Source organism: Euprymna scolopes, chromosome 22, assembly GCF_053919585.1.
Source record: "Euprymna scolopes isolate OS-2025 chromosome 22, ASM5391958v1, whole genome shotgun sequence".
Lineage (NCBI taxonomy): Eukaryota > Metazoa > Mollusca > Cephalopoda > Sepiida > Sepiolidae > Euprymna > Euprymna scolopes.
This window is the reverse complement of record NC_136503.1, coordinates 40827842-40851354: the sequence shown is the minus strand read 5'-3', so window position 1 is coordinate 40851354 and position 23513 is coordinate 40827842. Positions and strand designations below refer to the sequence as shown.

At 34.2% G+C, this 23513-nt stretch overlaps 1 protein-coding gene across 1 annotated transcript in view; it reads right to left on the bottom strand.

The window, feature by feature from the left end:
* The window catches only part of LOC145243372 (ETS domain-containing protein Elk-3-like), a 104222-nt gene extending 85076 nt beyond the window's left edge, over positions 1–19146 (bottom strand). The window contains exon 1 of the mRNA XM_080106192.1: positions 18716–19146. Within this exon, the coding sequence (XP_079962318.1) occupies positions 18716–18722 (7 nt within the window). The 5' untranslated portion in view covers positions 18723–19146. The remainder of the gene's footprint in view (positions 1–18715) is intronic.
* Positions 19147–23513: the final 4367 nt, after the last annotated feature.

The following is a 23513-nucleotide window of genomic DNA, read 5'->3' as shown; positions in this document are numbered from 1 at the left end:
CCAGTCGCATGTATATACCCATCAAGGGAGAAGACGATGTTAATTTTTTTTTTTTTTTGCGAGGAGCTGTTGACATTCTCCTACATCCAGCGCCTGGTATTCTCAAATGGTCTCTTATCTGGTATTGACCAAGCTCAACGTTAAGTTCGGTTGTCTAACGAGAACCGATGTGTCAACGTGATTACATTATATCTACTTCTGTATATGCTAGTTGTTTATATCAGATATTGTTGCAACTTTTTTTTGTTGCGATGATTTGCAAGCGAATTGCAAACAACTCGGAATCAAACTTGAATTGCAAGATATTTATTTGCAGCGACCACGCAGAGAAACGATCTGATAGGAATTAAAATATCCAATTAAGATATCTCACGAAATACAGATGACTGATACTGAATGCGATTTTTCATTTTAACATAGAGTTTACCCAACGAGCGTAAATAAAAGCCTAACGTAGTTGGTAACTGCTTTTAGTACGATAGTAATACCAAGAAATGATGGGGGGGGGTCCAGCGAAAATATCTAACTTTCGAATAGTTTAATGGGTTTTGTGTTTGCATTAAGTTAATCATAAAACTGTTGATATTCCTGAAAACATAAACCACACAAGCGGCGCTGAACACATTTAATTGTTTTATACTATTTGGAATACAGAATTTGTTTTCGAAGAATAGGTACGGATATATACTTTTCCCTTTCCGTAAAAACAATTAAAAAAGCCCGCGATAATAGTTACGCATAGCGTATCATATACAATATTCGCCTATAATAAAGAGCTGTTCGCAGAGTCGCGGCGCGGCAGTCACCCGCACAGGCCCGTCTACGACAGTTACCAAAAATGAAGACTCGCCAACACCAGTCAGTGTGTTTACATACAAATCAAAGGCAAAACATTTGATATACTATAAAACCTATAAAAAGAAATTAAAAAATTAAAATAAATAAAATAACCCTTGTATATCAATTTTTCATCGTCAATAAATATATCCCAAATAATTGCGTTTTAGATTTTCATCTTTACTACAAAAAATATTTGACCAATTTTTTTGGAAGGGCACAATTGTTTGGGGGCCAGTTTTCAGGGTGCACGAGCAACTACAGAGAACAATACAATAACATAGAATAGTAAAAGAGGCTAAATATTCAAGCATAGGATACGAGATGAGTAAATCAAGTGAAAAATAGCGAACAGGATTTGTTACCCTTTGGGATTTGTTACAGGTGAACTTTTAATTGTGATCGTTTTAAATTTCTCTTGACATTTTAAATAGAGTATAAGAGATTGTTTTTTTTTTTGTGTGATTTTTACCTTGACACTCGAAACACCCACCGACATTGATTAGTCATATATAATAGTTGCTAGATAGCATTCACTGCTGGAATGTGCGAAGGCACAAGAATTTTGACCCGACTAAATTTCATCGTAATTTCTTCTTCGATTTACGCATTTTTCGGATAGCACGATGAATTGAGAAATTGACAACGACGTAGATTTTTCGTAAAAAGAGTTTGGTTTGAGCTTAACGGCTCATCAACCACTGTAGAGTCATTTCAGGGTCAAAGACAGTTTGTGTTTGTACTCGTTTTGGTAAAAATTCAGTTCTCTGTTAATGTTTATTTTTTAGTTTCTTGTGTAGGTTCTATTATGTATTATTTTCTTATTCTATCATTTATTTTCGAGACATTATCTTATATATGTGCGTTACATTGTTTACTGAAGTAATGTCATACATTTTTCCGTAAAATGAAAATCGATTAAGATGAACTTCCATGATCAAATAGGTTTGAACCAACTTGCTGTCAAGGAAATGTGCATAGCATGTCTGCACTTACAAACATTAGATAAAGGGCAGACGGAGTTATGGACACGATATGGATTTAGGTCATATTTTGGGACACACATACAGACATATCTCCGATCTCTCCTTATATAATCATCGTATCAGGCGGGTTGCCCAAACCAAATTGACTCTTTTCCTCCACAGGTCTATCTTCTATAGCCTTGGGTCCTGGTATGACCTTAAACTATATCCAATGGTGAGGCCACAGCTTGCGGGCTTTGGGGATTGTGGAGCCACCTCTTAATTGCCATTGCTCCTAGGTCCACCCTGACCCGGAGTGGTAGTACCTGTTAGAGTCCCAACTATGGGTTAAATAGAAACCTTGTATATATACATATATATATATATATATATATATATATATATATATATATATATATATATATATTCTATCAAAAAACTTTCTTTAAAATCACTGGATTCGGCATTAAATAACCTGAAAAGGGTTGATATGCCGTAAAACCAACCACCCAAATCTATGGCCTTAAGATCTTTAAATCCGTGTCTTCTGCCAATAATTTTGTGTACGTCTTAGCGGGTTTTCCTACTTTAGCGGTTCCGTGTTTAGGATCCCACAGTGCCACATCACTGATGACCTCAGCTTTTCTTCTGTAGCAACGTCCGACACATCGTGCTCTTTCTCTTATTGCTGAAGAGATTCTTGGTAAATGGTTGAGTATGTTTTCCAGTTTAAGTTTAACACTGCCCAGAGCATTCTAATGCAAGTTCTGTTTAACTTTTTATATTGCCTATAACTTATTTTACTTAAATACTATACTGTACCCATTGCAGACATCCGGCTTCCGTCTGTCTGATCCAACTGAAATTGGAATAAATTCCAGCTTGTTTTTACATCGGTCCTGTTCAAAGCGAAATAAACGATAAATGATTGATATCTGTTTGGAGTAAGAAAAATAAAATTGCGTATGAATAAGAACCCGTACAAGTTACACATGTGCAAATAAAAAAATAATATACTAAATTATCTAACAATGTTTAAAATTTTGGCATTTGCGCATTAGTTTTTTTTTTTTTAGTTTTTTTTTTTTTTAGTTTTCATTTCTGAAGAATTCCTTTGAGGGGGAGACAATACACAAAGACCCAATTCGAAACATGTTAAAGTGTTACCTAACTTTTAGTTAAAAACTACACAAATACACAAAAGTAATACAATACAAAATAAAACATTGATTATCTGAACAAGTACAATACAAGAGTAAAGATAGTTTTCTTTCTCAGAATAAATATTTTCAGAAAACAACGAAAGCAAAAATTAAATATATTCGTGCCATAAGAAACGAAAACAGGCTAGTCCGATTAAAATAGCATTATGCCTGATGAATTACTATTTGGATTTGATTTTGAAAATCTGGCAACATAACTTTATATGTCAAGTGTATGTGGAGAGAGAGAGAGAGAGGGAGGGAGGGAGAAGTGGATAGATTTCGATCAGAACGTATATTAAAATGCATTAAATTAAAAATTAAAAACTCAATGTATAACAATTTGACGGAGTTACGTTAAAGATTGCTATGGAATAATCACAGACAAAACACGTCGTCAAAATATTTCTATTCCATCGAATCCGATGCACGTGGGTACGACATAGTAATAATAGAGTGGGGAAGAAGAAAAAAAGAGATAGACGGGGAAATAAAGAGAGGGGGAAAAAGGTATTAGCGTCTATTTATAGTCATGTGGAATGGAACCTTCTAGAATTTCCCCAAATAGAACACCTCGACTTTGAACCTTCTAGAATCCTCGAGAAAAGAACACTTTTCTATTTTTAAATCTCCCAAGAGACACTTAAAAAGAATCTTTATTTTCTAACTGTAATCTCATATATTTTAGTAATAAAAGTTTTATATTATTAAATAGTATCTATATCTAATTTTATATAATACATTTTATATATTATGATATATTAATTTCATATTATTATTTATATATATTAATTTTTATATTTATTCTATATTTTATATTATTATTTATGTGGGAAATGGTAATTTCTTCATATTTTAAAAGGAACACTGTCCTCTTATGACACAAGAAACACACATTACAGACTGAACCACCCACCTAAAAATTGAACAATTTCGAAATACAAACAAAACAAAATACGCATGTCTGAAAATGTCTTGCTTATGTATAATGATTAGGACTATGAAAACAGAATATTTTTATCTTTGTTCTGACTCTCGAGTATATATCCGACACAGTTAATCAACCGAGAACTACGTCACTCTATATAAAAGCATATAATATATCAACGGATATACACTAGAGAGTAAACACAATGAAAATAATAGGCTGTTGTCCTAGCCGTAACAATAATACAAAATCTATTAGATTGAATAACTGTTATATTACGGTGTATTATACGACTTCAAAAGATGCGTATTATTCAGAGGCGAAAGATAAATAAACAAAAGTACAAATCGTTGAGATTTGATTTTGGAGGGGAGGGGGGGTTAAACCGCGAAAAATGACGCGGAATTCAAACGTAGCGACAACGAAATATCAGAAACAATACAGATCGATACTTAATGAAAGCACGAGGCAATAAATGGTTCCGTCGTTTGTTTATCAAACGTGTTTCTGTCAACCACAATTTACAAAGTCGGTCATCCATCCGATGTGGTATACAGGTGCACGTGTGCATATTTAACGTTTGGTGCACGAGCATAAAGCTATGCACATGCGAAACGAACGAATGCGCGCGTGCAAAAACACACACAACACACACACACACACACACACAGTATTTGTGTAACTTAAAACTGTCAGACAATTAAAAGAAAGCCCTATACCGAGATCGGACGAAACTTTGGGGCATTTTTACTATAGCCAACAACAACAACAAAAAAGGGGCGAATAAATAAATATAACAAATGTTATCAAAGATAAGATGAGTTACTCTTCTACCTACCCGAATAAAGGTCTTTTCTTTTAAATTATTTTAAAGTATATTTTTTTACTTCAAAACATAATGTAAAATCTGACGAGTTGAACTAAACAAAAAAAATAGCCAATTTCGAGCCTAAATAATCGATAAAAATAGAAAAGTAAACAAGGCACATCCAATAACCAATCGTGTAAAAATGTTTTACCAGTATTGTTTAATTTTTGATTTTTAAGCCACTATAGAGGCTCAAAACTGACTATGACACTCACTTTTCTTCTAATTCGATAGACTTTGAACTGCTTTTTTATTTTTAAGTAAAAAAACACATACGCACTTTAAAATAAGTTACAAAACACAAAAGGCTCATCTCAAAAGATACAAGAGTAACCTTATATTGCCTTTGGTAACATATTTGTTGTAGATTTCGCTCAAAAAACGAAGAATACACAAAACAATGGTAATAGAAATACGTTCGGTCAAACATTTCATTTTGCACCACTAATGATTATCTATGATTCTATTAAAATTGCGATTGAAGCTGACGAAAAAATATAATTTCTGTCGTCGGCGGCCAAATTATTTGCAAAAATTCAGCAGCTTATAAAAAGATCGAATTTTTGAGATGTAATAACAAGCATTTAAAAAAACTTAAAATAAATAATCCAGGAAGATCGAAAAGTGATTTATTGGCTAAAGTAACATTTATTTGTTGCATGTTTGTGTTATCTCCCCCTATGTTCTGTTAATTAAATTTAAATACACCCAACAAATGATTTATTTCTGTTCACGAGGCTGGAAATAAATAAAGAATACCATTTGGAATTCGGTTGACGCACTGGTTCCCTCACGAAACTTGTGGTATGTTGAACCGGCTCACTACTAAATGAATGATCATTTAGGAATACTAGGGTCTGTATGTTGACAGCTAGCTAGGAGTAAATAGCGTCATCAACCCATAATAGATAGTTTCGACTATGATAAAACCCCTGAATAACAGGCATCAGTAAGATAAACCGAAACTAGGGAAGGGTTCTTCTTTCTCTCTCTGTTTCATTTTACTTCTATCGAAGTTCTAAAAAATCAAGCCAACCCTTTCTTGAGGCAAGCATTTGATCTCTATACGAGACACAGATATTCGATTATTCCATTAAAGTTCTTTACCTCACAAACACTTAGTCAAGAAGTTGAGAATATAGCTTTCCTCTCCCCAAATCGACCATTTAAATATGTTAATATATATCTTTATTGTGGTTTCTTGGTATTACTGGATTCAAGAACAAGAATTCAACTAGTCTGGTGGAATATCCAACTTTATAATGTTATTTGAAGTAACATCACTTGGAGAAAGTGCACCATTCCTCGTAAAAGATAGTGTGGATTAACCATATCAGGAGATCTTATTTGAACCATTAATACGATCTGATTTTTAATATTTAGTTTAGAGTTTATTTCTAAGAAAAGTATCCTCATGCTAGATTGTTCTGATAAACCTTGCGCAGAGAAATTTTAGACACACGAGCATATTGTCTAGTAGGCATTAGTGAGTGTGTATAGATTAAGTGTGCATTTTTCCTACCTTCGTTTCATTAAATAAAATGGCTATATAGGAGGAAGTAAAATGGCCGAGGTTCACCTCTGGGTTTTAATGATCTTTCCCAACGGGAAGAAGCATTAATAAATGGTTCTAGTTCAATAAACATCTAAACCAAATTTTTCAGATATCGATAAACGCTCGATAAATGTACAGTGTTATTTAAAAATAAATTATATATATATATAAGTGAGTGTGTGTGCGTGATGACACTTCTCAACCTATATACTCAACGAACGTTTTATCTAGAGACAAGAAATTTGGTATATAAAGTATTCAGATATGGAGAAAACGTTTTAATCAGTTTCCATCGGGGAAAAAAGGACTGCTAAAGACTCAACATTGAAAAATTGATACTTGGGGGGGGCATGAATTTTTATTTGTTTCACAACTGCGCATGCGCGATCGTGATATATGATAGCTTCCTTATGTTAAGTATAAGTTGGTTTCAAAAAACACCTTTTAAAGATAGTGTCAAACTGGTTAATGGCTATCGTACTTGACTCAGTCTTTAGGTTTTGGTTTCGATCTGAGCTAGATTTTTTTTATTCAACTGACAATAAGTGAACTGTTCAAAAAAACATAATACTCGCATGCACATGTCTCAGTTTCTTTCCGTTTTTTTACTCCATTTTTTTTTTAAGGAATTCAACGGTATGTTTGATATCTATGGTATTTCTGTTTATAATAAATAAGAATTCTGCATTAATTAAAATATAATTATTCGTACTTTACGACCGGGTAGCATGCTAGTATACAGACACATATTATATATGTGTGTGTGTGTGTGTGTGTGTGTGTGTGTGTGTTCAGAAAGCGCGCTCTAAAGAAAAGGTATATGATGCTGTATTTTTCTGACTTTCAAAGAAATGTTGACCACCCGCACATTTAACTATTCGGCATTATTCTACGACAAGTAATATGTGTTGATTATAGACACTGCATTGTATTTCCATGGCGACTGTAAGTTTCACGACTAGAGTAAGCATCAATTAAAAATATCCGATAAAAGTTGCGCGTGGAAGTGATAGTTACCACGGAAATTTAATTCAGTGTTCACAATTAAATTATAGTCTATCTCTTATATTGATGATTACGCTCCACGCGCACATTTTTGCGATATTCCCTTGTCAACAAAGATTTTGAACGCACTCGCATTTATATATAAACACTAAAAACCCCCATATATAAACATATACACTCACTTAAAAAGACAGTCAGTCTCTCTCACACACACATACACAGTTTGTGTATATAATAGTTGTATTGGTCTATTTTCTAGATGTAAGTCCAATGAAACTACAATGCTTATCAAAAAGTGCTCAATGACAAATAGATAATTTTATTTGTACAAACATTATTGGTTAGATGTGTGCATGCATGTTTCAGCTGCGACTTTTCTTTAGAGATACAGCATCATAAGGCCGATATCTTACAATCTGTACAAGTTGTACAATCTCGGCCTGATGGCGCGGGATTCCTAAAGAAATCGCAACTGAAACATGTATTGCACATATGTAGCTAGTAATATTCGTATAAATAAATACAAATCCTGCTCTCTATATATATATATATATACACACACACACACACACACACACACACACACACACACGAGCATATAAATATAATATACAATTATTCACATGTTAATCACATACACACAAAGCGGAAACATATGCACACACGCATTTAGTATATCTGCACATACAAAGCAGAGACAAATGCATACGTACAAATGTTCATAGGCACACATACACACACACACATGTGGCGACGCTCACTTACGTACAATTGTTGTCACAGTCAAAAAGAAAAAAAAGAAAATAAAAGCAAGTCAGGTTTTCTCTCTTTATACCTCTATCTCCAAAATGTAGGAAAAGTCTAGCCCCCCCCCCCCCGTCGTTATGTTAACAATGTGCAATGAATTTCAAAAGTAAAGAAAAAGAACTTTCGAATTCTGTCCCTTTTCTTGGCGGGCTCCTATTTATTTGTCTCTCCACGGTGGTAGAGTTAGAAATAAAATTGGGTTTTAATGTGGGGAAAATCTAGCTTTCCAAAAAGAGGCACTCTGAATTTGACAAAAATAAAACTTGTCTCAATTTAGAAGGATTTCTCCTTCACTGAATAAGGACAGAAAAGATGAGCTGTAGTATCCGAACAGATACTACACTTTGATTTTAGTCAAACAACTCTGTAGTTAATGAGGGTTTTCTCAAATCGATTTCAAATATGGATGTTTATTAGTGATGGAACGATTCCAATATTTTTTCCAGATTCCGATACAATTACCGATTCTGTTCTAAATTCCCGATTCTGATACAATTACCGATTCTATTTAAATTTCTTAATATGGAGTTGTTTTTGTTAGAAGGGGGAGAGGTCAAATTATTGAAAAATTCATGTATGTACATATATTTTCGCAAATGTAAAACTACATATGTGAGTGTGATTTATAGTTTTTAGTTTTACTAGTAGTTTAAAAATCAATATTCATCATTTCATACGAGCCATGCAAAATAAAAGTTTTAAAGAAATAAAAACGATAAAAAGAATCGTTTTGGGCATCTAAAAATAGGCAGACATTTTCCCAATTCCGATACACCGAAAGGTTTCAATTTATTTGATTTCACAATTGCAATTTCGAATAATCGTATTTATTTGTTGTTCTTAAGAAATTCGTCTCCTTCTCACAAGCATAAATAAATCTTTATACGGCATAATCGCGTTTGACACACCAGTTCCCGTTGGATCACCGAAGTTAAGCAACGATGAGCCTAGTCAATACCAGGTGGGTGGCCATTTGGCACTTCCAGGTGCTGTACGTGCTCTCCGCTTATCTCGACATTGTTTCCAGTCTTCCTGGACTTCTCCTTACCACTGGACTCAAACAGTGCCGATTCAGGTGTGGTTGGGGATTGCGCAACCCTTGCCTCACAATTACACGTGCAGCTGCTCCTGCAGGAGGTACCCTTTGTCTTTTGAGACTGAACGGAGACACCGAGTGGGAACGAAATCTTTGCTAAGTCATATTTTTTGTATTATCAGCATGTACTCACTAAAAGTTTGCTCACGCTGACGATAACCAGTTTTGTTCTCGGGAGTCTGAGTGACAAGTCTCAAGATTTCCATCACTCTCTGTCCGTTTTCGACAACTAATGCCGATCACTTTGCATTATTGCAACAGCCGTTTACTATTAATCTATCACTAGCAACAACCGTTCGTCTTCTCTGGAATTTGAGATTTTTTTTTCTAGGGAGATAGATTATCATCATTATTATGTACTCTCTTGGAGTTTTCATGCAGGTCATCGTCAGTGATTGCTGTCGAGATAATTGATAAGGTGTCTTGTAGGTTTAGTTTCCTTGGGTTCATGCGGTATTCATTCAACCATTTTGTTTGATTTCTGTTGCAATTGTGGTTGGTTAGTGATTGTAATTTATGAGGGTTGAGTGACACATTTGCTGTCTATTGTACAGTCTCAGCCTTTCCTCTGATTCCAATTTCTCCTAGTCATTTTATAGGTCTTTCGGAACTGTTCCTAGTGCTCCTACAATATTGCTGCAAAGTAGGTAGGATCTCTCTACCGTGCTAGCAGGTCACTCACACCTGAGAGGATCCTGTACCTTTCCAAAACCACTATTCACCCATGCTTGGAGTATTGTTGTCATATCTGGGCAGGTGCATCTGCCACCAGTCTCAGGCAGGGTTCAAATATAAATTTCGCACTAGCAACAAAATTCCAACCTCTGTCCCATCGCCCAAATGTGGCATCCCTGTGCCTATTTAACAAGTATTTTAATGGAATGTGCTCTGACGAACTCAAAACACTTGTAACCCCTCGATAAATACCCTCGATTAACCTGATAAGCAGCAAAATCCCACCTCTACATTGTAGAGATCCATAAATTCCAGAAAGCCTTCCACTCGAATAGTTTTTTTTTATGCTTAAACGCTTATTGTACCATGCTGTTTTAAAAATAGTATTTTCAAGTTAAATTCAAGTTTTACGATATCATTTTTTTTACTATTAAATTGTTAGGTGAAAGCATATCAAACTTACAAAACACCCATCCATCCCTATGATAAGAATGGGTTTCTAAACAATGTTAGCATTTCAACACGGTTCTTACCTCGAACTGTTAGACTTCGGAACTTCCTTCCCTGCTTTCCCGACTGTATGAACATTTAAAAAAAATTTTTTTAACATGGTAGTCACCACTTATCAAGGCCTGGAAGCCACTCGGGGATAAGGATTATTGCGTGTACAGTAATCAATGGGATAGTATCGTAGTCATTGTTAGTATTGGAGATTTGATAAAGTGTCTTACTTAAGGGGGCGGTTTATCAGGAATTTGTTTATGTGGGACTTGAAGACATCCAAGTTGTAGTCAGGTAGGAAACAGGCAAACGAAAGAGAGTTCAACAGGCATGCACTTCTAAGAAAGAAGCTTTGTTCAGGGAATCTACGTTTTGATTTAGGCACAGATAAAGAGTGGGGAAATTTTTTCCCCATCTCGCTGCTCAACTCCCTACACAGTGTCCCTATAAATTTGATACCAAATAGCAGTCCCTATAGGTCAAAGTAGCAATGTGCCTCGCTTGGCTTGAATCAATAGTAAAAAAAAAAAAATAAATAAAATAATTCCTGGTATCTTATTGACTATTTTCATGTTCCACCTTCCCTCCCGTTTTTCTTTTTACTAAATAACACAAACGCGCGTAAAAATAGATTTTCTTTGTATAATTGATTTTATTTTAATTAAAGTAACAACAATATATCATTTTTTTTTTTAATTTTACGTTTGTTCACGCTAATATTGGGATGATTAATCGGAATCTGAACTTTTGTGCTTATTGGAATCGATATCAGAATTGGAAAATAGTTTGCCTTTCTCCGATGCCATAAACGATTCTCTTAATCGTTTTATCTAGGCACCGCCAAAAATGGCCGCAAAATCAAGTTGTTGTTGTTTTTTAAAATTGAATTACATTTATTAAAATCCATTATTTCTGAGTAACTTTTTTCCAGAAAGATAAAATCCTGAATTTTATCATATAGAAAACAGAATAATATAAAACTTTTTCTACTATTTTTAATTAAATTTTAAATGTTAAATTTTCCCAAAAAGTTAACAATTGACATTTTTTGTCTTGCACAAAAAACGTACTTAAATATTAAAAAAAAAAAAGGTTTTTGAAATAATTTATTTATTTATTTATTGTCTAAGATTTAGGATGATTTTCTAAGAGAATATGCAAAAATAGTATAATATAAGTACCTGAATTTCAAATAATTCCACTTATTCATATAGGTAACCAGATATTTCGCGTCGATGTAGAGTCTAGATCGACTCTGTTTACGTTTGCGTTTGATAAGAAAACTATGGAAGACCAAACAGGCCAAAAAAACTTATTTTTCAGTGACGAAAATTTCAATGTATTATTAAGCTGAGGCTGGCCAGTACCAGATGGGTGACCATTTGTATGAGTTTGGTTTTTAATGTGTATGTGTGTGGGGGCCAGGCTCCCCAAAATGGCGGGGGGGCAATTTAAAGCAGAATAAAAAAAAATTATTTCAGCGCGTTTGGTCCACCGTAGTCGAAAGGCGGCAAACGTTTTCAAACGGGATCGAAAAAAATGATGCTATTTTTAACACAAAGAGCACAATATTTATCGAATTTTTTTTGTATCGATTATTCAAAGCATGCCATGTTTAATAATGGTCATGCATTATTCGGCTCGCTAAAAAAAAAAATTGTTAATTTATTTATCAAAAATTTTAAAATGGCTTTTTTCGTATAAATATTAAACAATTTTTTTTTTTGTTTTGCTTAACTTAAATTAAGTATTTTACTTAACATATTCACCGAATTTCACACTTCAAAACCCAAAATCGAAGTTCTGATATTCAGACGTCAAAATAAGGTATGCAAACAATTTTTTTTTTTAAATCTATAATTCTGTCCCTTACAACAACACAATATGTTTTGTTCAGTTTCAGATGATTATTTTAAGCATATTTGTTCCCACTTCAAAACAAGGGGGGGGGGTCGTAAGCAAAAAAATATGTATATATAAATATCGTTTATGAAAAATAAGTACACTGTTATAAAGTTCATTCTTCTAATAATCGCTGAAAATTTCGTATTGATCGGATAATTACTTGATTTTTGGTAGATTTTTAAAAAGACGGTCCGTCAAAAAGTACTGACCTGCCCCCCCCCCCCCCCAGTTTTGGCGGTGCCTAGTTTTATCCTTCTCTTTGTTTAACCCTTAATTTTTCATTACTAGTATTAATAATAAAATAATACTCATATATTTTAAACTACCAGCAAAACTAAAATCCGCAGATACCTACAAGTGTAGTTTTACGTTTCCGCAAGAAACAAAAAAACAGTTCTATAGTAAAATATTTAATGATTTAAAAAGAATCGGAATCGGTAATTGTATCGGAACCGGGAAAAATATCAGAACCCCCCCCCTCACTAGTTCAAGCAAACAAGTCATATTGAAATTGAGGTGTAAGAGGCTACAACGATTAAGCCGCAGCTTTATAGAGGGGGAGACGGGCAATTTAAGTGGAGAGTTGTGCAGCAAGATGTTTGTTCACATTACATTTAATGTCTGTGCAAACGCAGACACAGGAAGCAGGCAATTTAAGAGATTCAAAACTCGCATCTGAAGCTCGAAGGATCACGATTAGCAAACACTTGAGTAATATGTGAAAACACCCAACAGAACAAAAACAGTAAATTTAGTTTGTTGTTGTTGTTTTTTTTTTGTTTTTTTTTTTTTGTTTTTTACAATTGGTTAACGGATCTAATTAACTTTAGCTCCTTTATTGTTCTAAATAATTTAGAAATAATATTCCCTAGTGTTTTGCTTGATATGTTTATTAACTTATATGCATATTAGTGTTGGGACGATTAATCGGATTCGGAAAAATCGAAACTTTTTGGAGCATCGGAATCGATATCGGAAAAAATGTGCTTATTTTCCGATGCCAAAAGCGATTTTTTTTTTAGTTACCTTTTTTCTTTTAATTTGATTTTGCTTAAAATAAATTCTTTCACCGTCAATAATAATAATAATAATAATAATAATAATAATAATAAAAAAATAAAAAGTGTTGATTATAAACAACCGGTAAAACTAAAATCTATAGATGAGCCCCTCCCCCCTCACAAGCGTGTTTTTATTTTTTAATATATGCACATTTAACACGTGTTTTTTGATAATTGGGAAAAGATAACAATTCTAGAGTTAAATATATTTAGAGATTTATAAAGAATCGGAATCGGTAAAAAATATTGGAATATTCCCATCACGCACGCGCGCACCCAACTTTACTTTCAACTAGAACCTAAATATGAAACTTTTAAAGTGCAGAGTTAACCCATGGCGACGTATAAACCTGAAGAAGGTCGGAGATATTAAATCAATCGAAACATTAAAAATAAGAATATATATTATTCCAAATAAAACAAAGAATCACCCCCCCCTCAGAAGTTCAAAACGGTAAGAACAAAATTAGTAGGAGCCCCCCCTCCCCAACACACATCCACAAAACAGAAACAACAAATAAATATTATCAAAAGAAATAACAGTAGCTCTTCTACCCTCCCGCATGTTTTGACGTGTTTTACTTATTTTGAAGGGAGTTAACAGTTAAAGTCACAAGTCAGAACGAAAATAAATAATGGCTCATATCATCCGATAGATGGAGACTCGATAATCGCTTGGAAATCGAAAATTAAATCAAAGTACTGATAATAAAAATATGTAATTCAGTGGAATACGATTTTTCATACGCTTGATGCCATTTATTACCAGTGCTCTTTTGTTTCATTTTTGGGGGCGATTATCGAGGCTCCACGTGCCGCGTGATGGAATTTTTGTTTTCGTTCTCACTTAATGTAATGTCTTTTATTGAACTAAAAACGATTTAAAAAGGAGTATATAAAAAAAAAACTTATCCAGGAAAGCAGAACAGTAGGTTATCTTGCTTTTGGTAGCATTTATTTGTTGTATATATATTTTTTTTATTGTTTTATTTTTTGTATTTATTCATAATCCGGCCTTTGCTGAAATAACATTATTTAGAAACACATTCTTAACATGGAGAGGTGAGGCGTCTGGTAACTATTCTGTATTTTCAAACAACTTGATGAGCAAAAGATATCGTAAAAGTTGCATTTAACTTGAAAGTTCGTTTTTTTTGTTTTTTTATTACATGGTAGTAACCACATCAAGGCCCGGAGGCCACTCGGCGATAAGGGTTATTGCGTGTACAGTAATCAATGGGATAATATCGTAGTAATAAGTAATGGAGATTTGATAAAGTGGATGATTTATCAGGAATTTGTTCCTGTTGGACTTGAAAACATCCAAGTTGTAGTCAGGTGGGAAACAGGCAAACGGAACAGAGTTCCACGGGCGTGCACTTCTAAGAAAGAAGCTTTGTTCATGGAATCTACGTTTTAATTTAGGCACAGATAAAGAGTGGGGAAAATTAATAAAAGTGGTTTCAGTTAGACGGGTGTTTTCCGTGAAAGATTGGCGAAGGGGGACCAGAGATTGGAGCTCAGTTTTTACAACTCACATTGATAGAAAAAATATATTAAAAATACATGTTATCAAAGACAAGATCAATTACTCGTTTACTTATCTGGAAAAGTTTTTAATGTTTTTACTAACTTTAAAACGCTTATCCCGTTCAAAAAACAAATAATGTCGAGCATTACGCGAGAACAAGAAAAGCGGCCACGACTTGACAATTAAATACTGAAGTCTTGATAATGACTTTAAAATAAAACATACTGTTAGAGACCCATCCAATAAACGTTATCGTGACATTTATTGGGTGGGTTTCTAAGAGTATTTCGTTTTATTCTTAAGTCATTACGAAGACTTCAAATAATCAGGTGTCAATTCGCGGCCATTTTTATTGTTCTAACCTAACGCGCTAGACACTATTTGTTTTTCAACCCGAATAAACGTTTTCAAGTGAGTAAAAATACTAAAAACTTATTCAGCTATGTAGATGAGTAACTTACCTTGTCTTTGTTAACATGTATTTGTTATATTGCTTTTTTTAATCACTTTTCCGTACTAATGTGCATTGTAAAACAAAGCCGAAAATTCTATCTAAAAATAGCATGGTCTGTAATCTGCAGAATTACCGTTTTTTCGACACCCCATTTTTGTTGTACTGTTTGATGATGTAATAGATCGTCAAAATTAAAACTTAATCCATTTATGATGGGATTAAAAAAAAAATGGCTGCCAAGTGTTTACTTTACGAGATTTTGAAATTCCAAAGTAATTTTGATACTTTTAGGTTAGTGAAGAAGATAAAGTAAATCCGGGCATTGAGTAATACAGACAACGCATAAAACGTTAACAAAAATGTAAGAAATATTATCAAGACAAGAACATTTAGTCTTCTACCTACACGGAATTTTTTTTTTTTTTTTGTGAGGTTTAACTTATTTTAAAACGTTTATTTACTTCGGAGCATAACTAGGTTGGAACAAGAACAAAATGGCTGACATAGGACGGTCATCTGAGGATGACTCAATAATTGTTCAAAGTCGAAAATTAAACAAAATACTGGTAGAAATGAACTCAATAAAAAGAATGGAAACAGCACTAACCCTATGTAGGTTTAATCGGCTTCCCCCAAAGAAGGAAGTTCTAAGGGAGTATGAGATTCACAAGCGGTCCCCAGTCGCATGTATATCCCCGGAGAGATGACGACGTTAGGTTTTTGCAACTCTTGCAGGTGGGTGTTGCCGTCTCCTACATACAGAGCCTGGAACTCCCAAATTGGCCACCCATCTGGTACTGACCATGTTCAACGTTGCTTAACTTTGGCGATGTAACGAGAACTAATGTGTCAACGTGATTGTGCTGTACATGAACTTAATAAAGGTCACCATAAAAGCAACAGCAAAGTATTAGGGTCCTTTTGTGATGGACAAAAGCCAACGAAGGGAAATGAAGATAGGGGTCTCTGTTGTATTTAAGAACAAAAAAAAAACGTCAAAATCTACAAGAAAAAAGGCAATGAGTATGTGTGTGTGTGCGAGAGAGAGAAAGATAGAGAGGGGGAAGTGGGGGGAAGTTTTCGTGCACAGTACGATAACTTTTCACTGCGTGTATTTCTAGATCCCATTTCAAAAGTACGCTGTTGTTCCCGATGAGGAGAACTCCAGCCCTGCTTAAAACAGGAAGAGGGAGGGAGGAACCACATCCTGAACTAGAACTGCGATAACGCCAACACAACACTAGACGATATATAGATATATACAGAGAGAGAGAGATTCTTATATAAATATATAAGTGTCCCACGTACGGGCGATCACAATAATCACTTTATTTTAAGTAAAACCAGCGGTTTTTACAGGCAAATAAAGAGAAAGATAAGTTGGTAATTTTATGAAGAAGAAAAAAAAAAAGACTGTTTAGCTTTTTTTTTTTCTCTAGGAAAGAAAAGGAAGAGAAAGAAGGGTTATTTATGCAAACCTACAAGAAATCCAGACGTGCCAGTGACGCATAAAAAATCCAGACAAAAAGGAATTCAGGCCGAGCGATTTAGATATCCGAAATCTAAATTTAAATCGAGGGTGTATTTATAAACAAGTAAATGTTAATCAAGGGTGTATTTATAAACAAGTAAATTTTAATCAAGGGTGTATTTATAAACAAATTTAAACCAAGGGTGTATTTATAAACACAAATTTAAATCAAGGGTGTATTTATAAACACAAATTTAAACCAAGGACTGTATTTATAAACACAAATTTAAATCAAGGACTGTATTTATAAACACAAATTTAAACCAAGGACTGTATTTATAAACACAAATTTAAATCAAGGGTGTATTTTTCTAAACAAATTTAAATCAAGGACCGTATTTATAAACAAATTTAAACCAACGGTGTATTTATAGACACATAAATTTAAACCCACGGTGTATTTATAAACACGTAAATGTAGACTAAAGGTGTATTTATAAACACGTAAATGTAGACTAAAGGTGTATTTATAAACACGTAAACGCCTCAGTCAGAAATATCAAAATATCAAATAAATGATGTCTAGGGTTAAATAATGTACGACGGTTTTAATCAAATTGAAATAATATAAATGTTTTTAGAAATACAATTTATTTTAATGAAATTTCTAAACAAAAGCAAAAGTAAATAAATAGAATATATAATAAATAAATAAAATATATAATGACTATATAAATAAATAAAATATATAATGGCCAATAATCGGAATGTTGTGTTTCTTTAACACTATTTATTACGGAACGACTGTTTGTTAATATGCCATCTTCCTTATCTTTTTTCTACTTGTCAAGAATAAAAGTTGAAAAACATTTTATTATTATTATTAACAACCCATGTAGCCAGAGATTCGAAGAGTTTTGCTTCCTGCGAACGAACAGCAAAATTCAACATCGAAATGGTTTCGATCCGATTCTAAGGTCGCTTTTGATTTGTAAACTAACGATCTTCGTCCCAGGACAACCGATGTGACCGTGGACTGTCACGAAAAAAAAAACAAATAAATAAATAAAAATGGAAGCCGTCTTTCTATGTATGTATATTTTTACGTTTATGGAAGAGATTCTGAATAATAGCCAAAGAATTACTGGGATACGGATGAGGGGGGGGGTATGAATGAAGACAAAAGAGGCGACAGTCACAGTCGCGTGTTAATATAATAATCAGAGAAAAAAATTTTTTTTTTTAAATAAACGAATGGTTGGCATGAAAAATAATCAACTTTTTGTAGAAAAAATAGTGAAGTGTATAATAAGGAAAATGTATATATTTTTTTTCGTTCTAAACATAAAATAAAATAAATAAAATAAAATAAAAACAACTTAATCACGGATAATTTAAAAAAAGTACCAACGTTATCAATTCTCGTTAAACATTCAACATACAAATATGTATATACATCTTTAAGGTTTTAACTTTTAGTGTTACATTTAAAATGTCCAAATAAAATATATTTATTAGTAATTTAATTTTAAAGTTATTTTCTTTTATTTTAAGATTTCGACAATAAAATAGAAAATAAATAAAATAGTCTTTTAGTTATCTGCTTTATTTTATTTACACTTTATTGTTGACTGCAGTTTAATGTTATTACTATGGTGTCTTGCAGTTAAGTTACTCCAGAGATATTCAAAATACATTGGTGCCGTGGAATTACTGACGTCTCTTCAGTATTAATGACTCCTATTTGTATTTGCTTTTTTATTTATATTTTTTTAAAACTTTCTTTCTTATATATATATACACACACACACACCTCACACTTATATGACGTTTATATAAAACAAACAAACTTACCTTCCATATCCCAAGATTGGGTTTGTTGGATTCGTTGAGTTGGCGTGGAGGGTGTCGAGTTAGGTTTCGTAGTTGAATTTGCTGTATAGTCCACTATTCCTATGAACGGATGTCGACGCAGGGCACCTGCGAGAGACGGGCAAAAAAATACGTCAGACCGGTAAGACACTCCGACAGTTCCTCTCGAAAGAAGTAAGAAAAAAAAAAAGAAAAAGAAAAGAAAGGAATACTATCGCTCCTGCGTCAAAAACTACACCCCCCCGCGCCTACTTCTCTTTACTGGTTTTTACCATTACCACTACTACTCCTTTATTAGCTAATACTACTACTACCACTACTTCGCGCAGTGCCTGTGGTAGCGACAGTCACGGTGAGGTCGATGGCGAGAAGGCATTTTATCAGTAGCAGCCGAAGCAATGCATAAACGCGACAGAATCTTTAGTGTGGGAAAAATTGGGCGGAGCGTAGACATCGGGTAAATTCGGCGGTTTCCGTGTCACTGAACTGCGTGTGTGTGTGTGTGTGTGTGTGTGTGTGTTTGTATATGTGCGCTTGAATCATCTTTGTTAGATAATGTGTACGTGCGGGATTCCTTAAATACGCGCGTCTGTGAGTGTGTGTGTGTGTGTGTGTGTGTGTGTGTGTGTGTGAAAACTTTTAAAGCGTTTTAGGTGTCTCTTTACTAGAGTTAAACTAAAGTACGTGTAGATGTGTTTTGTATTTATGTGAACGGCACAAAGTATCTAGTGCTATTGTCACTACGTGAGCACCTACTTGCGTTGAAGTCAGGCATCGTGCCAAAAAAAAAAAAAAAAAAAAAAAAATGAAAAAAAAAGTGACGGGTTTCCAATTTGATATGACGCTTCCGATATCAACGACCCTGAACGATCATTCTTTTTCTTTACCCTTTTTCACCTCGAACAAGGCTTATTCCCACTTGGAATGTAAGAAACTACTATTTGGGACCATTATCTAACATGGGACTGCGGGGAGTTGGGCAGCAAAATGTCTGTTCACATTCTTATTAAGCAAAGTAAAGCAGGATACAAGGAGGGATTTCCAAAGTTTAGCAGTTCGACGGAAGAAACTTTTAGAGTAGAAGGCTTTCCGGTATCTATAGACCTCTCCAGTGAAGGGATGAAGTTCTGTTGTTTATGGGGAGTATGGACGTCGAGGAGAAACAAGTTTATCAGAGGGCATTTAATTAAAGTACTTGTAAAATTGTCACAGGGATGCAACACTACGGCGAAGTTGGATCTGGACCGATGATGAGGAACAATTCTATGAACAGATTTTGTTTTACCTCGCACAAAACAACCTTTTTTTTTTTTTACTCACGTTCACCCCTAACAAAGCATATCGCCACTTGGGCGTAAGGAGCTATTATCTGGCACCATCCCTAGGAAAAATTAAAAAGATGTTGGTTTACGTTACATTTAAACTTCTGCATATCAGTACAATCGGGGAAGCAGGTAACAAAGAAAGGAATTCCAAAGCCTAGCTGTTCGAGGGAAGAAACTATTAGAGTAGAAAGCTTTCTAGCATTTAGGGACCTGAACAGTGAAGGGGTGTGATTTTGTTGCTAAGCGGGATTGTGGGGGGATATGTACGTAGAGGGGGCACAAGTGCAACGAGTTCATCAGAGCACAGATCTTCTTAAACTCTTTAATTTGATTGTAACCGAAATATATATCTGGTGTTTTCCAATCAACGGGGGATCATTTTCAAAAAGTTAAACATTGATGATTTATATCGTGCCCGTTCGTATAAGCTTGGACTATTTTAGCCTTCAAGTCAACCAAGTATCATGTGTTGTTGAGGAGGAAAAAAAAACACTTGTTTTAGTTTTGAGAAAGGGTTTCACTTTGCTATTGATATTTAGCATAAACAGAACTGGCATGACGAAACGTTGAAAGTAAGACTACCAAATAAATATACAGTAGAAGAACAGGATGGAAATACGTTGAAACGAAACAACATGAGAACATTGGATAGATAGATAGATAGATAGATAGATAGATAGATAGATAGATAGATAGATAACTTAACAACGATGCATAGTGTCCATGGAAGTTTTGTTGATGAATGGCGACTAAGCAGTTCAAACAAGAAAGACAAACAACAATTCCTACCGCCACAATTTCTTGTAATAGTTGTAGGCTGCTTCAGATTAGTATTGTTCTGATGCTCTATACTACAGTGTTCTAGCGGTTGAAGGTTAAGTCGTTAGAATATGCGGCGCTAAAAATATAATTAAGAATTATTTAAGACTTGTACTCGGTCATGGCTGTCGGAACGAGAACAATCTATTCCGCAGATTAAATACAAGACCCTGTTGGAAATTCCGTAGAGTCCCAGATTCAACATAAAGATTTAAAAGTTCGATAAGATGCATCTGAAGAAAGTCGAAGGTTACATCGACCGAAACGTTATGAAAATGCATTCAAGGTGAGAACAGTAGTCTGAATATTTCAAACAATACAATAAAACAACTTTTGTTAAATAGCTTTTCTTTCTTTTTCGACTCATACTATTGCTAATTTTTTCTTTTATCTGGACAAAAAGTACATTTTTTTTTGTATGTCTCCATGTGTGAGATCAGTTTTTTACGAGGTTGTTCCATTCTAGCTTCATACAAGACCATAAACTAATGACGTATGGTTGTGTAAAGTCCAAGGAGATTCGCTATCACAGGCTTACCTTCTCTCGTTTGAGAAAAGTTAGTTTATTGTTAATCGCCTGCGATGACACTTACTAGAGAATTCCGACGGAAATGCTCAGGCAGTTTTGTAGGCAGTGCACCTTTTCTAGAGTGGTGGCTTTTTAAACCCCAACTTGACTTTGTGTCTAACCATTTGGCAAGAAGCCAAATAAAATTTTCATATATAAACTCTTCTTGGTTGACCATTGTTTCCAGCAATACCGAAATACGGTTCATATGGCCATACAGGGTAAGAGAGTGAATTTCATTGGCAAAGGGAAACTCAAGTTAAGAAGCGTTCTTCCACAGTTACCGGAGATTGCTGAAACTGCATTTCATCAAAGGTCAGCCGACCACATTGGCCTAATTGTACTACAAGTGGATTCATTTGTCCGTCGTCAGTTCTTGCTTTTGAATACTTCTAGGTTAGTAGCCACCCACCTCATCAATAAATCTTGGTGGAGAACCAATAACCCCACTGTACAGCAATCTAGTACTTAATACCGAGTAACAACACCCACACATACGCACACACACATATATATATATATATATTGATTGGATATAAAAATGTATAATTTTTCAGATATATGTTTTTTATAAAATAGTCAAATTTGTTATGAATAATAAGCCTAATGAAGACATGTTATCACCTTCAGAGCATATATACTGTAAATATTCATTCGCTCGTTTTAGTGGTATCACTCCTGTCTTCGTAGTTCTTCAACTTTTTCAGTTGAAAGACACAGGAGACTTTACTCTTGGAACGCTCGTCATATATATATATGAGTGAAATTGTCTGTCTGTGTGTCTTTGTGTGTATGTACATTTCCCTACCAAAATACTCTGTCAATTTTCAGTCTAAAGACTCGAGATTTGACATAAGGGTGGGGGGTGTATTGAGATTTGGAAAAAAATCTTTTTAATCGGATTTCGGACAGATATTTGTTTGTCAAGGGGTCAAAGTTCAACGATTTCACCTTTGAAAACTCTACCATGCTCCTCCGCCAATTTTGGGTCTAAACACTTGAAATTTTAGATGTAGGTTACTTGGGCATGGATCAAACTTTTTAATTGTATTTGAGCCCAAAGCACTGCGGTCTCTATAAAATTATTCAGCCAATTTTTGGTCTAAACATTTGAAATTTTACATAAAGTGTAGTCAGACATAGGGTAAGCTTTTTAATCGGTTGTTGGTCGAAAATTTGGCTGTCAAGGGGTCAAAGTTCAAAAGATTTGACCTTTGCGGTCTCTAGCAAACTATTCAGTCAATTTTGAGCCTAAACATTTGAAATTTTACATAAAAGGTATTCAGATATGCAGCAAGCTTTTTAATCAGTTTGGGGGCCGCCAAGAGGTCAAAGTTGAAATAGTTGACCTTTGCAAACTTTACCAAACTCATCCGTCAATTTTGGGTCTAAACACTTGAAATTTTGAAATTTTAAATGTAGGTAACCTGGACATGAGTCAAATTTTTATATATATATATATATATATATATATATATATATATATATATATATATATGCACATAAAGTTATGAACAGTATATAGGGCTCAAGCAAATACATGCTGAACTGCTAATATATATAATATAAACCTAAAGACAACGCGTCCACTACGATAACCATTAGGCCAGCTAGACACGAACTTTAAAAAGAGTTTTCAAATTTAATTATTTTTTTACATAAGGACTGTCATGCGAATCATTTTAATCCCTTAGCAGCCCTTTTTTCTGGATGCAACCGATTAAAAAGTTTTCAACACATCTGATTACTCTATATACCAAATTTCAAGTCTGTAGGTAAAAAATCCGTTGAGTATATAGGTTGAGAAGTGTACTCCCACACACTCTTACTTTTATAGATATACTAGACTACCTGTGTCCGTTGGGTGAATATATGTTATAGCTAGCTATGGAATAGCGAATATACAGAATTAATGTATAAACTCGCAAAAATTGAATGAACGCGAAAACAAACGTGGCGACCAGTGAAAACAGTACGTAATTTCACACGCACGCAAAAAATTGAATGCACGCGAGCACGGGAACAAACATTGCGAGTAGCAAAAACAATACGGAACAAATTGGATAAT